General features: G+C 42.2%; 1 protein-coding gene across 1 annotated transcript; it reads right to left on the reverse strand.

Annotated features, from left to right (window-relative positions):
- Window positions 1–279: 279 nt before the first annotated feature.
- Window positions 280–12,608, reverse strand: LOC104073473 (cytochrome P450 2J6-like). The gene is made up of 9 exons (XM_009573265.1): window positions 12,438–12,608; window positions 10,915–11,077; window positions 9,703–9,852; window positions 8,452–8,612; window positions 6,312–6,488; window positions 4,342–4,483; window positions 2,428–2,615; window positions 1,096–1,237; window positions 280–458 (listed from the first exon to the last, which is right to left on the reverse strand). The coding sequence occupies exons 1-9, from the start codon at window positions 12,606–12,608 to the stop codon at window positions 280–282; spliced, it is 1,473 nt and encodes a 490-aa protein (XP_009571560.1).
- Window positions 12,609–13,246: the final 638 nt, after the last annotated feature.

The raw sequence follows: 13,246 nt of genomic DNA on the forward strand, positions 1-13,246 counted from the left end.
GCTGGGAACCATAGCATCAGCTGGGAACCATAGCATCTTGCTTCAAGTGCTCTCCAAGAGGAGAAAATGGTTAAGATCCTTGCAAGAATATCTGGGACTTTCACAAGGACAAGACCAAAAGTACTGGTAGTCTGGGTCTTGGCTTGCATCTGCTTTCTGAATAGCCCTGGGATAGACTAATAGCAATATCCTGGCTAGTAGAAGAACGTATATACATTTGAGAGGAAATTCACTGAGGTAAAGGTTACTGTCTCATGCTGGTCTGTGACGTGCTGCAGCCTAGCGTGGAATGGCACAAACCCTGTACGGATGGGGCTGGCGCGTACCCCCCAAAATGGGCTCTGTGTTGATCTTCGTCACCCCCTCAGGGAGCCGGAAGGTGAATGCCCGCAGCAGGTTGGCAAAGAAAATAAAGAGCTCGGTCCTCGCTAGATGCTCCCCCAAACACACACGGTGCCCTGCAGAAGGAAGAGGGGAAGGACAGTGAGTATCTAGGCCTACTGTTAATTTCCATGGGTTCCTCATTGGAACCGGCGACAGGAGTAGAACAGGTGAATAATACACTCACGTTTCCAGATTAGCAGACAAATAAAAGGAAAGGAAAAGCCAAAGGAACTTTACTGCTAAGTTTGATCTCTAACTGTGCATTGTTATCTTACTTCCTTCTTTTGCAACTGGATTTTCAGTTCCGTAAGCAAGAACTTAATCCTTTGTTTACCAGGATGCATTCTGCTTTTCTTTCAGCTTGTTCTTTTAAAAGGGATTGCAAGTAAATCCAGTACACACAGGACACATGGCTTCTCAGGAAAAAAGTACATATAAAGAATACTAGAGACAAAACCTGTGGATGACTGCAGCATGCAACAAGCCTGGGAGGTTGAGGAGTTTGAGTGGGACTCCCACTACAGTGTTCTAAGAACAATTTGGGGTCTGACAGCACAGAAGCGTCTCCCTTGGCAGATACAAGCCAGTACTGTTCTTTAAAAGCAGCAAACAGCAGAAATAGAAGATGTTATCTGAAGAAATACCATAGTCTCACACTTCTGTATTCTTCATTTAGTCTGTTGGGTCGGTTCAAACTGCCAGTGCATTTACCTGCTGAGAATGGTAAGAAGGCTTCTCGAGTTACAAAGTTTCCTTCTTTATCCAGAAAATGGCCAGGGTTGAACTGTCGAGGTGTCTCCCATTGCTCAGGGTCATACAGAACAGATGCTATATTTGGCATAATGATGGTGCCCTGCAAGGAAGAAACTGTTGATTCAGTTCTATCTACTAGCCTCTCATCCATCAGTTTCTGCCTGGCGGATAAAACTGCTGCTTGTTGCCATTTCTTTGTAATGAGCAGATATGATGTGGTTAGAAGACCATTTTCCTAGAAGATTGGAGTTTATGATCATTTTCTTAGTTGGAAATTATCAGTTCTCAGCCCTGCAGCTATGTCAGCGGGTGTTAACAGCATTAGTGATGTTGGTACAACTGCATTGTGACCACTTTTACTACTAATCTTAATAACACTTCTAGTAGGACTCTTTTGTTGATACTCAGGTCCCAGCACTGGAAACCTCCCTTCAGGCTTAAGAGATAGAGAAATGCAACCAGAAATAACTACAATACTTCATTGACAACAACCTCTGAGCCCTTTTAGTGGTAAGTACTTCAGGCTTTTTCTTTACTGGTTGTTCCCAGCAGACTAGTTCACGTGCCTTCACTACCTAGCTGTCAGAAGCAGACAGAACAGAGAGAAACCTTCACCACAAAATGAGTTAGGCGGGGCCAATCCCAGATGCCAGTAATGGTGCTGGCCTCTCCCATCTCTCTTGTAATAAAAGCAGCCAATTCCTGTTTCTTGCCAGTGTTTTACAGTGAGAACTGGCACTCAGCATAGCTTATGTCACTCTACAAAATGCCTTACTGGCTGTGAACACTTGTCTGAGGCAGCATTTGGGAGGAACTCCCTCACTGTAGCTGACAGTCTCTCATCTGTTACAGATTCAGGCAGGTCCCTTAGCTCATGGAGTCAGTGGAGCTATGAGCCATCTTCTCACAAATCTTCCTCCATCCCAGGAGTGCTGGCAGTGCCAAGTTGGGCAGGGATGTCCTAACCAGTGCTTTGGCAAACCAGTTTCTCCTCTTAGTCCGTCCCCAGCCAAGCAGAGCTGGTCTCTGCAGTTGTGCTGTTGATCAGCAGGGCAGGAGATCGAGGCTTCCGTGGCAGGGGCAGGGGTCTTAGCATCTGTCTGAGCTTCAGCATGCTGAGTGAGAGACTTATTTCATTCCTGGAACCACAAATGGTAACCCTTCCCCAGGCACCATGTTCCTGGGTCATATTGAGAATAGTTTATAGATGGAACACAGGCTACAAAACTGGAATAAAAGCTAAATGTCTCTCTGCTGAAGAAAGAACAGAGGCTGAAAATGTGCCTGTACCTTTTTTACGGGGAATCCTAGCAATATTGTGTCCCTCACACACACTCTGGGCATGCCGACAAAGACAATGTTGCTGAAGCGCTGGATCTCATGAACCACGGCGTTTGTATAGGGCAGTTTTCTCCGATCCTCGTAGCAGATTAACTGGGAAGGACCCAAAACAGCATCCAGCTCCTTCTGCACTTTCTCTGTGGAGAAATATTCACCATTTCAAATGGGAAGAATGCATCAAATACTTTAACTGGTCTCTTTTCTTAGAGCAACAGGAAAATGTATTATTTCAACATAGTACATAAAGTCTATAACTTATGATTTAATATTATTTAATGCTGGAGTTTAATATATGAAAATAAAAATAAATAGGAAAAACCCCAGTGTGGTCCAGAATCATACGCAAGGACTATACTGTACTTATTCCAGCTCTGACGTTTATCTTACAGAATGCTTGGTGGGTGTAGGGCGAGTCACTCAGCTCCAGATTTTGAAGGTATTTAGGGATTGCTTAGTTTACTTTATCTCAAAATCTAAATCTCATTTGCAAAACTGACATAAATGCCTCAGATATTAACTCCCAGTGCCAGGGATGAGTTGAGCAGAATTGGTCCAATTATGGCAACATACTCTGTGAACAAACAACACCTGAATCAGCCTAAAACCTTGGATGCAAATATGCACTCAATGACACAGCCTTTTCAGCCTCCTAGTGAGGCTGTGGGAATACAGGTATCTCCCTTGCTTTCAGTGCTCAAGCACAGCAGATGGAAGAGCCACCAGCCCCAGGAGTACCCAAGTCCTCCTTCAACCCTGGCCATATTCTTTCTCTTCCTGACATAGATGTGGATGAGAAAACTCAGCCTGGATCTACAGAGGCATTCATGGAATTGGTGTTAATTAGATAAGCAACCTCTTTTGCAATACTAGCTCAGACAGGAACAGTTTGTGTGTACTACCAGCAGTTCTTGCCTGAAAACGCTACCTCTACGTATCAGGCAGCCAGAATCCTCCTCTTAAACTTCTTTTTCTATTTCTAGTCTTTCCATCCCTTGCAGTTATTTCACATTGATGCTTTGTTTTCTCCTAAGGTTTGTGTGCTGCTTTGTGAACAAACTGCAACATTACTGATTATTTAAAGACTAGATGCTAACACCATCAACTGGCTACACACAGAATATGCTCTACTGAAACCTTGAGGCCACCCCTGAGTCACCCATATTCCGTGGATGCCCATTGCCTACCCTTGTGCATGAAGCACTCAGCAAAGACAGGAAGGAGTCACTGCATTCTTCAAGGAAGTATATGGATTTGCACTGTGCAAATTATCTTGCATCTCTCTACCTGCTTCCTGACAAGAAGGATACAGAAAGAGGCAGCCATCTCTACCAGGACCATGGGCCTTCCTTAGGGCAACCTGCAGCCCTTTATAACCTGCCAAGATCTGTCCAGCTGGTTTGTCCAGTAAGGGATCCAGTGGGTTGTGAGGAGCATTGGTGTGATCAGCAAGGAGTGTTGTGCCAGAAGGGGAATAGAGCATAGGCTGGCTGTGTGGCAAACACAGCAAAGCTGTGTTAGCACTCCTCATACCTGAATGATGTCTGGTGCAGTCAAGACTCATATTAGAGCTCTGATCTTTGTTCCTGCTGCCATCAGTCAGCCTGCAAACACTCCACGCAGAGCACCTCACTGACTTGCCACTGCAAAGAGGTAACTTCTGTCTCGCTGCAAGTGCCTTCAGCCACCTGGTTTAGTCAGGTGATAGGATGGGCCTCTGATTTTTTTTCTCTGCTGCCATTCTTTTTGTTTTCAGAGAGTGAGAGCCAGGCTCAACTAGTGGCTTTTGTCCCTGCAACTCATTATGTTCAGCCATCATTAACATTTGTAGTACCCACAGCATTTCACAGCAAGAATCCCTCTCACCTTGGATGTCTGGATTCACTACCATATAGAGCAGTCCCCAGTACAATGTTGTGCTTGAGGTCTCTGATCCACCGAGGAAAAGATCATTTATAACATATACCAAATTGTCTTCATCGTACTTGGGCTTGACCCCATCTTTAGACTGTAGATGATGATAACAAGTTGAAGTTAAAGCATAAAAGTTAGGTCATCCTGTATGCCTCCTGTGTGAGAGTTGTTATTTCCACAGCTGGCACGTGCAGAAAGAATATTCAAAATTACAGTTTTTGATGAGCACTAAGAGGTTAATAAGTCTGCATTGCTTTTTTTCGTGAGGTGGAATACTCTTTCATTAAAAAACAGGCAATTTTACACCTGTTGACTTAATCACAAAAACTTTAAAGCACACTACAAGTTTTGCAGTTAGCCTAGAGTGTACTTCTAAACAAATGCCCCACAATGTATCACTCATTACACCTTGATCTCCCCGGTATGCTACCAAATGGTCCTAGCAAACACCAAAGGAAAACCTATCTGACTAAAAGGATCTCAACAGAACATCTTGAGAGTAATTTCTTCTCTCAGTTTAGGACAGATGTGAACTGATGGGAGAGAGGTACCCAAGTATTTTCTTCTTACAATTTTTTTAAAACATAAAAACAATTCGAGAAAATACATTAGGCAAAAACATTTTAAAATAAACACATTGCAATAACTTGCACCCCTGACACCAGAGAAAGCTGCATCTTTGCCTCTAAAATGCTTATTTTAGTAAATCTTGTTGTACTTATTCAGATGTAATGTACAAGAGGATGCATCGGCTCCTTCCAGAGCCCATGAGCCAGCACTGTGAGAACATGGCAGCCTGACTGGCTGAAAGCTTGTGACCAGAGGTAGAAGCTACATAAACTTCATCTACCCTAGGAAAGAGATGCTTATTTTAGCTCCCGAAAGTATCCCAAAATGACTAAGTTTGAAGCAGAAATTCTGGTGCTCTTAGCAGAGCCTCTCTAGCTCATGGGTCACTTCCTGCTATGGAAAATAATAGCCTGGGCAAGGAAGAAGATTAACAGCTCATTATGGTATTTTTTGTGAAATTGTTTTCTAGGCCCTCCAATTTGAATACAGCTGGCAAGAAACTGCCCCAAACTGTGGGGAAATTAGAGGTAACACAGGGAGAACAGGCTTGGGACCTCCAAAAGCATCCCATCTAGGACCTACTGATGACAGCATCCATCTGCCAGGACAGCTGACAGGTGTGATGCATAAAATACCTATTCCAAGGTTGGTCAAACAATCAAGTAGGCTGGGATTGCTGAGGTGCAACTGCTGAAAGGGACTGGGCTGGAGGTGGAAGGACTGCTCTCTTTTTGATGCTGCAGGAATGATACCATGGAATTTCAGGATAGCCTGGGAATCCTTTAAAGAGTAGAGAATCTCCTCAGACCAGGACATGAAGAGAGTTTCCAGTAAGAGGAAGTGAAAGGAAGATCCTCCACGAATGGTTCCCTCCCAAGGGAGGAACCACACAGTTGTGTGGCACAAGGACAGCCAGTGTTAGAACACCCTGAAACCCAAAGCAGCATGTCAGATATTTCAGAGTAATTATGTATGTGTGTGTATTTAAACCCGTTGTAAACATGAGGTACCCTGCTGTAGAAGGTGAGGTGGTCTACCAAAGTTATATAACCTTTAAACTGTCTCATATTTATTACAGGATTGAAGCATACACATGGATATTTAGGGAAAGCAGATGATAGCTCATGAGTTCACACCTTAACATACTTTGTGGTAATACGTTCATGTAACCAAAACATAAAACTGGATGCCTTTCTGGCAAACATGAGTTAGTAAGTCCCAAGCTACTGTATTCACATTAAGAACCCTATGAAATATAAGAAACTATGATAGAAGGGGACAGACTGGATGATTTAATGGTCTATTTGGCCTTATACTCCATAAATGTGTGATTAGGCAGAACGAACACTTACTTTCTCCATCTCAGCCAGGTAAAAGTCAATGAAATCCTGTGGTTCAGCTGGTATCCCTCTCTCCACGTGTCTTCTGATCTCCTTCCTTGCAAAAGAACTCAGGACATCGTAGCAAGATAACGCTTTCTTATGAGGACCAGGGAGACGGCACATCAGCCAGGGTAAGATTTCGTACAGCTGCGGGAGTGACACACAAGAGGTAGTGTGAATTATCTGTCAGTAACAAAGCTGCTTTTAGAAACACCGAGAGGCTGAATTGTCCTGTCTGGAAATGTTCATAGTGGAATAAACAAATTATCATTGCTTTGAGTAGATTTTTGCCATCATGTGGGAAAATTTTACTAGTAATTTTGACACACTTCTGGGGGTCAAGGCAGTACTGACAACACTCTGCTTATGCCAGTAAGTTTACTTGACTAATGCAGATCACTAGAAGACCTTACTCCTGCACAGTTGGAGACCCTAGCTCCACCACACTCAAAATGTAAGGACATCCTTTCTGGATACTGTGTGGCTACTAAGATTAACAAGTCTGCAGCCTCAAGTGACGGGGAATTTGTGGAGCTCACAGAAGGAAGGTGTAGACAGGGTATCACTCTAAGAGCTAATTTAATTTTCCCCATCAGAGTCCTCGTGACTTCTGCAGGACCAATAATTGTTCTGATGGTTAGAAATCTTCATCTTCAGTCTGCTGAGTGTATTTATATACACATTTGTCAGCTCAAAGTACTGTCCTCTAGCCTGGATAGTTCGTTCTTTGCAGCATCTGCCATTCCACCCTGCCAAACAAACAGCATTTCTATCTCCTCTCTTTGTTCTTTCAGACCTAACAAGCAAAGCCTCTCCAATTTTAAGTGATAGTTTGTAGGTCATCCCATTAACACTCCTCTACATTTGTTTCACTCCAGACTCACAACATAAGGTGTCCAAGACCCTAGAATAGGTCCCACAGATTATTACACACCAGAACTTCCTTTAACACTTCTCTGGATCTAAAGGGAAAATAGCGCTGGAAACAGTTTAGGATCCCATTTGCCTTTTTCATCGTGTTATCTGCTAGTTTATACCAGTCCCTTTCCTGTTAACCTTTGCACTGAAATGTTCTAAGCTCATAGCAGATATTAATCTCATTAATTCCTAATACGTTTCATAATTTAATTTTGTGCTATTACAATTTGTTACATTCCTATAACTCCAATCCACAGTGCTTACAGGCTCTTGCAGCAGGATATCCTGAACCTCCTCTGTATTGTTAAGGTCTCCTGGCTTTGATCATCCGCAAATTTCATCTATTTTTCTATTTTTTACTATGGGAAAGTTGTATAGTGCTACGCTCATGTGATAGATTTGTTGAAAAGGTTTACTACCACATCAGCATTTTAGTTTGCCTTTTCCTATAAAACTCAAATGTCAATGGAATTTGCTATACCATCCACAGTCCTCATTACACCCAGCGTGTCCCTCTTTAAGGGTCTAAACCACAAAGTCTAATTCATGGGGAAAACTTCAAGTGCACTTCAAGACACTTCAAGTGCAAAGTTGGCCTTTATGGTATGTTGTGGGAGGTACCTACCAAAAAATCTCTGACAGAACTTGAATTGTGAGACTGTCAGAGAATGTATGTATTGTTTTTGTAATGTGTGAATTGCAAGCTATAATGAAGTAATGGAAAGATTCATAATGAATATTTTATTATTTGTCAGGGAGGGAAAAAAAAGAAAATTGTCAGCATACAATTTGCAGAGTAGTAAAAAGCAGAACAGTGAATTCAATGATACCCATTTTTGGAGGAGAACAGTAAATAGAGGTGGGAGGAGCAGCACTGCAGAGTTCAAATTTATTACAAACTCTAGTCTCAAATTAAGTTTAAAGGTTTCTGTTAACAGTCTCAGAAATGCTGAAAGGCTTAAAGAGCCTTTCAACAGAGTCAACAGAGAGATGTCCCCTAAACTTGCAAAGAAACAAGAGTTCTTAAAAATGGCTTCAAAACCAAGGAGGCAGTAATAAGGTCTCTAAGGACTCCTCTTAACTCCCACTTTGCATTTGCCAGTTGCTCTGTATTTAGTGAAGACACATTTTTGTATCTGCGCTTTCATTTTCTACCTATTTCAGAAAAAAAAAAAACATATTATTTACTCACCCGATGAACAAAGCTGCCTGCAAATCTGAATAAATTCTCTGTGGCACTGATCAGTTCATGGAAAGTTTTGTCCTCATCAGAGAAGTGATATCCAAAAACCAGAGCACAAATTACATTTGAAATAGAATGGAAAAGAGGGAAAGAAGGATCCACAGGTCTTCCTGCAAACACAGTAACTGGTATTCACTCTCAATGTTTTCTTCAGGTGTTCCTTATACAGATAGGACAAAATGTTATTTGAGATTACACAAAATGTTCTCTTTATCCATCTGGGTCATGAATGGGGACAGAGATGTGGCATTAATGTCTGTATTCATGAAAATAAAACATAGTCTTAGAGCAAAGGACACTGTTAAACTGTTTCCTCATAGTTCTAAAACAATCTCAGAGCCCTTCCTGTGAAATAACGTACAACTAAGATCCATTAGAGGATATCGTATCTGCTGTCCTCAGTTGTGTGGAAGAAGACAAGTCAGAATGTGAGAAGGAAGAAATGTCAGTGGAGATGAACTAAGAGAAGAGAGTGACAGATATGTTCAAAAATATAAAAAACTACTTAGGAGGAAAGGCTGAAGGAACTTGGGAAGGTTTAAAAAGCAGAATAGATGGATAGGAACTGCAAAGTATACATAATGAAATTATTACAGTCTCAGCTGTGAACAGTAGATCATCATATCTCTGTCTGATGATTTTTTTAAAGTTGTGAGACAGACATCCATCAAAAATGATTTGGATAGAAATGATCCTGGCTTGGACTCTAGGATGAACCTGATAATCCACTGAAGTCCCCTCCCACCTCCTACTTTCTTTGATTCTCTTGGCAATAGTTACTTAGACAGACAGACACTAACATATCCAGTATGCCTCACGGCACCTAATGTCATTGAATTTAGAGATTCAGAGAAATGACTAAGCTCTGCAATACTGTTTAGTTACCTGTTGTAGGCAGTCTGAGAATGGCTTGGCTGTGCAGTTCAGCAACATCATATCATTGTACAATCATATCATAGATAAATGATAAGCCCATGGAAGTGGAATTTCAGAAATTCCCAATTTCATTAGGTTTATGAACGGCTTTTTAAGAAAGAAATTCCCACTTGTGATATTAAGCTCTATCTGCTCTTCAGGCTTTGGTAAATTTGGATACACCACTCTGGACCTACCCCAACCCTAGAAGGGGGTAGGTAAGTTTGCATACTGAAGATATGGATCCAGGACTGAAAAGTGTCTTATTTCTTAACAGATAAATACCTTTCAGGTTCAGAAAGAACTCCACTAGGTGAGAGGCCTCCTCTTGCACTCGATACTCCAGGCCTTTTTTCCCCATTCCCAGACTGCGTAGAGTCATTATACCAAAGCGTCTCTGCTGCTTCCAGGAGCGACCACTTGCCAGTATAATACCTGAGGGTATTCCTCGGCATATTAATATTTGCCATAGACATGAACGATTAATTTAAAAATATATTATAAAATACATGGAGTGAATCAGGGAATACACTGTGATACAAGTATCTTTAGGTGTTCTTAATATTGATTGTAGTTAATCTTTGATAAGAGCAATCTAAGGATTTGCTGACTGCTCCATTTCTTGATGTCTTAAAAAAAAACCCTTAAGATGCCTTTTAGAAGATCTGCTTTAGCCGTACTCAAGTGTTCATGCTCAAGACAGGAATAACTGGATTAATTTCTACGGAGTGGCGTACAGACACAGGGTATGTTTATGGAGATATAGATCAATTAATGTGATGCTTGTAGGTTGAGGTAATGAAGGTGACATTTGGGCCCTGTTTCTCCTCTGGAAGGGAGACCACTCCACTGATTGTTAAATTGCACTAGTGGTTTTCTGAAGAGCCCTGAACCGATTACCTAGCTTTAAACAATCTGTGTTTGCTTTGGTATAGCAAATGCAGGGGAGGAAAAAGAAAAGACTGCAAACTGCTAAAATACACTAAGGAGAAGTGGGTTTTGGTGTGTCAGAGGCACTCTCACAATCCAAGGGTATTCACCAAACATTTAACCGTGGCTGTAAACACAGCAATGAGACTTCTGAAGGAGGGTATTACAGGTCTCTTGCTCATGATGGAAGGTGTTTGGCAACCATAATAGATACGGTTACCAAACATATAAACAAGCTCTGCATTCACGTAATGTACAGCAAAGTCATGTGCAGCAAATTGGATTATTCCGTGAGGAGGGCCAAATTGCTGAGCTGGGATCACATACATCTTGAACGCAGCAAAAAGGTCACCTAGAAACAACCTGGTTTGGAGTGTTTCCCAGGCATGGGAAAGCTCAGGACAAAAGGCATTACGGCAAATAGTAAGTTATTCTCAAGAGCTAATGAAGGATTTGGACAGTATCTGATGGAAGAGCATTCTGAATGGGAGGGTAGAGGGTCTAACAAGGCGGAGTAATTTGCCAAGTCAACATTCCTGTGCACTATTTATGGCAGGAAAATCTCACCTTTTCCTTTGGCCATTGCTCTGAAGAAAGGAGATACCATCCTCCCAGAAACATCTTCAGGGTGCGTAGTCATGCCATCCTTCACCGCATGATATCCATTCAATATGATCACTGGGGCCCACCCGAACCACAAAGTATATATGTTACCGTGAGTTTTTGCCAGCTGTAAGTGGAAAAGGTGCCAGAAAAGGACAGATGAAACCCCATACATCTCAAACAGACACTGCACCTGCTATTCACCAGCCCAATGGCCAGTTTTGTGCTGAGAACATCATCCCTATGAATATAATTATAGCTAGAAGTAGAAAGTGGCTGTTGTTTTTCTGAGTACGAGGCTTTCAGCAGCCAATTTTATTTACCCAGGGGGAAGCGATTTTCTTTTCAAAGCACAGGCTGCAGCAACACTGCAGCAAAAGAAAGAAAACTTTGTATTTTACGTTGCATCACATCCAACCCCAACACTTGTACCTCGTTAATTGAACCGCCACATGCTGCACCTCTCTGGACTCTATGCCTCCAGCTAGCCCTTCCTTTGCAAGAGGAAACCGACAGATTAAACCTGCTCCATCTGTGTGCTCCGGGAGAGGAGGTGGAGCCAGAAACTAGTCAACAGCCATGAAGTGCCAGTGGGCTGCAGCTGAGCCCAGGGTTTCCTCACAGTATTGAGGAGAGCACTGAGCACTGGAGACAGCAGAGGCATCCAAGCAGGGACAGGTGTATGACAGAGGAAATTCAATCATTTGTGGAAAAAGCTTTGTCCAAGAATGGGACTCTGCTCCAGCACACCCATGATGATACAAAAGAGGTGGTAGACAGTGTCTAGGGTGGCACCAGAATTACATCCAATTGATCACACTAGTCACTCACTTCTCCTTATAATTCTTTAGATACTGGCTTTCCTCTCCCTGTTGCAGCATCACTGCCCGTCTGAGTCTGCACTGTACTCAGTGACCTGTGCGTACTATCTCAAGCATAGATCTGAATTAGAGGTCATCTGCAAACCATTAGAAGAATTACTGCCAGGCTACAGGGAGGAACTGAGCTGGCCTGCGGAGGAGCAGCTGTCTCTAAAAACAAATGGCAAACAAATAGTTTTAAGGAGGTGATGGAAGATGGGGAGCCTATGCGCTTTCCGTGTTACAAGCATACATACACATGCACTGTATTACCCACTTCGTGATCAAACTGGACAATGCCGTTGCGTCAGAATTTTTAAAAGTAACACATATGGACTTACCAGCAATGGAGAAGCATATTTTCAATTATTGGTATTCTCCAACTTTAATAACTAGTCAGAAACCCTGTCCCCAAGTTTACTTGATTCTTAAGGACATTAAGTTTCTCATGAAGATGACATATTCCACATAAGAAGGTGACCTGAATGTAGGAATCAAGTTGATCTTTATATGTCCATACCTTGTATGTAACTTCAAGACTTAAAAACTTCACTTTGCTATTAACATATCAGTTTTGTTTAAGCTGTGACTAAAATTAACCAATTAAGAGCATCTTAAAAGAAATACCTCCATCAGAAGATCCCGATGAAACTGAAAGTTCAGGTGCACCAAGTTTCCAAGCAAAGGGAGAGGAGTTGGTCCAGGAGGGAATTGCTTGCATGCCTTTCGCAGTTTGAAAAACTCAACAATTAACAAAAAAATTATCAGGACTACAAAAGCTTGACTAATTGTCAGCATGTCAGAGCTGATTTATCAGCTTGTCTCTATAAAAAGAAGGTACTGGAGCGTGGAGAAGGTGATCTTCCTTCTTGTTCCACCAGTTCTCTCCGCAGACCGACTTCTGTAAAGTCTCAGTTCCTTTCCCTCCCTCTGTCCCTCCCTCTTTATCACTGCCTGCCCTTTTCCTGCACCCCATACGTTTCCCATACTGAGATACACGAAGCTGATCCCTTCCAAAAGCTGACCAAAAGCACACCTAGGTGGTTACAGCAAGCCACAGTATGAAAACCTGGAACCGCTTGTACTCAAGGTATTTGTCCTGAAGCTTGTGCTAGGAAACTGCTGGTGTGTACTGGGAGATCTGGATTGGAATGACACCAGGTGAGAGCCCTTCTTGACCACTGGATATGAGATGAGTGAAACTCAGTTTCATCCACCTTGGGAACTTTAAAAACATACGTAGTTGTTTATCTCAGCATCACAGAATTCAGATTATGAGTGTTACATGTCAGTTGCAATAGGTTAGATTTTCCAGGTGCTTTACTTACCAACATTATTTAACTTATCTTTAAATGTGGTTGTAAATTCAGATTTGCCTGCCAGTACACAGTTCACACAGGCAAAAACAACAGTAGGTGCAGACTAAGCAGGCAGTG

This window comes from Fulmarus glacialis, unplaced genomic scaffold (assembly GCF_000690835.1).
Source record: "Fulmarus glacialis isolate BGI_N327 unplaced genomic scaffold, ASM69083v1 scaffold982, whole genome shotgun sequence".
In the NCBI taxonomy this organism is placed as follows: domain Eukaryota; kingdom Metazoa; phylum Chordata; class Aves; order Procellariiformes; family Procellariidae; genus Fulmarus; species Fulmarus glacialis.

Bases quoted from the DNA above. Each gene is read 5' to 3' on its own strand.
- LOC104073473 (XM_009573265.1), bottom strand. From the start codon at position 12,608: ATGCTGACAATTAGTCAAGCTTTTGTAGTCCTGATAATTTTTTTGTTA. The intron at 11,078-12,437 runs GTATTTCTTTTA...TTCCACTTACAG, and splicing joins ATCGGGATCTTCTGATGGAG to CTGGCAAAAACTCACGGTAA. The intron at 4,484-6,311 runs GTAAGTGTTCGT...CATCATCTACAG, and splicing joins ACCTGGCTGAGATGGAGAAA to TCTAAAGATGGGGTCAAGCC.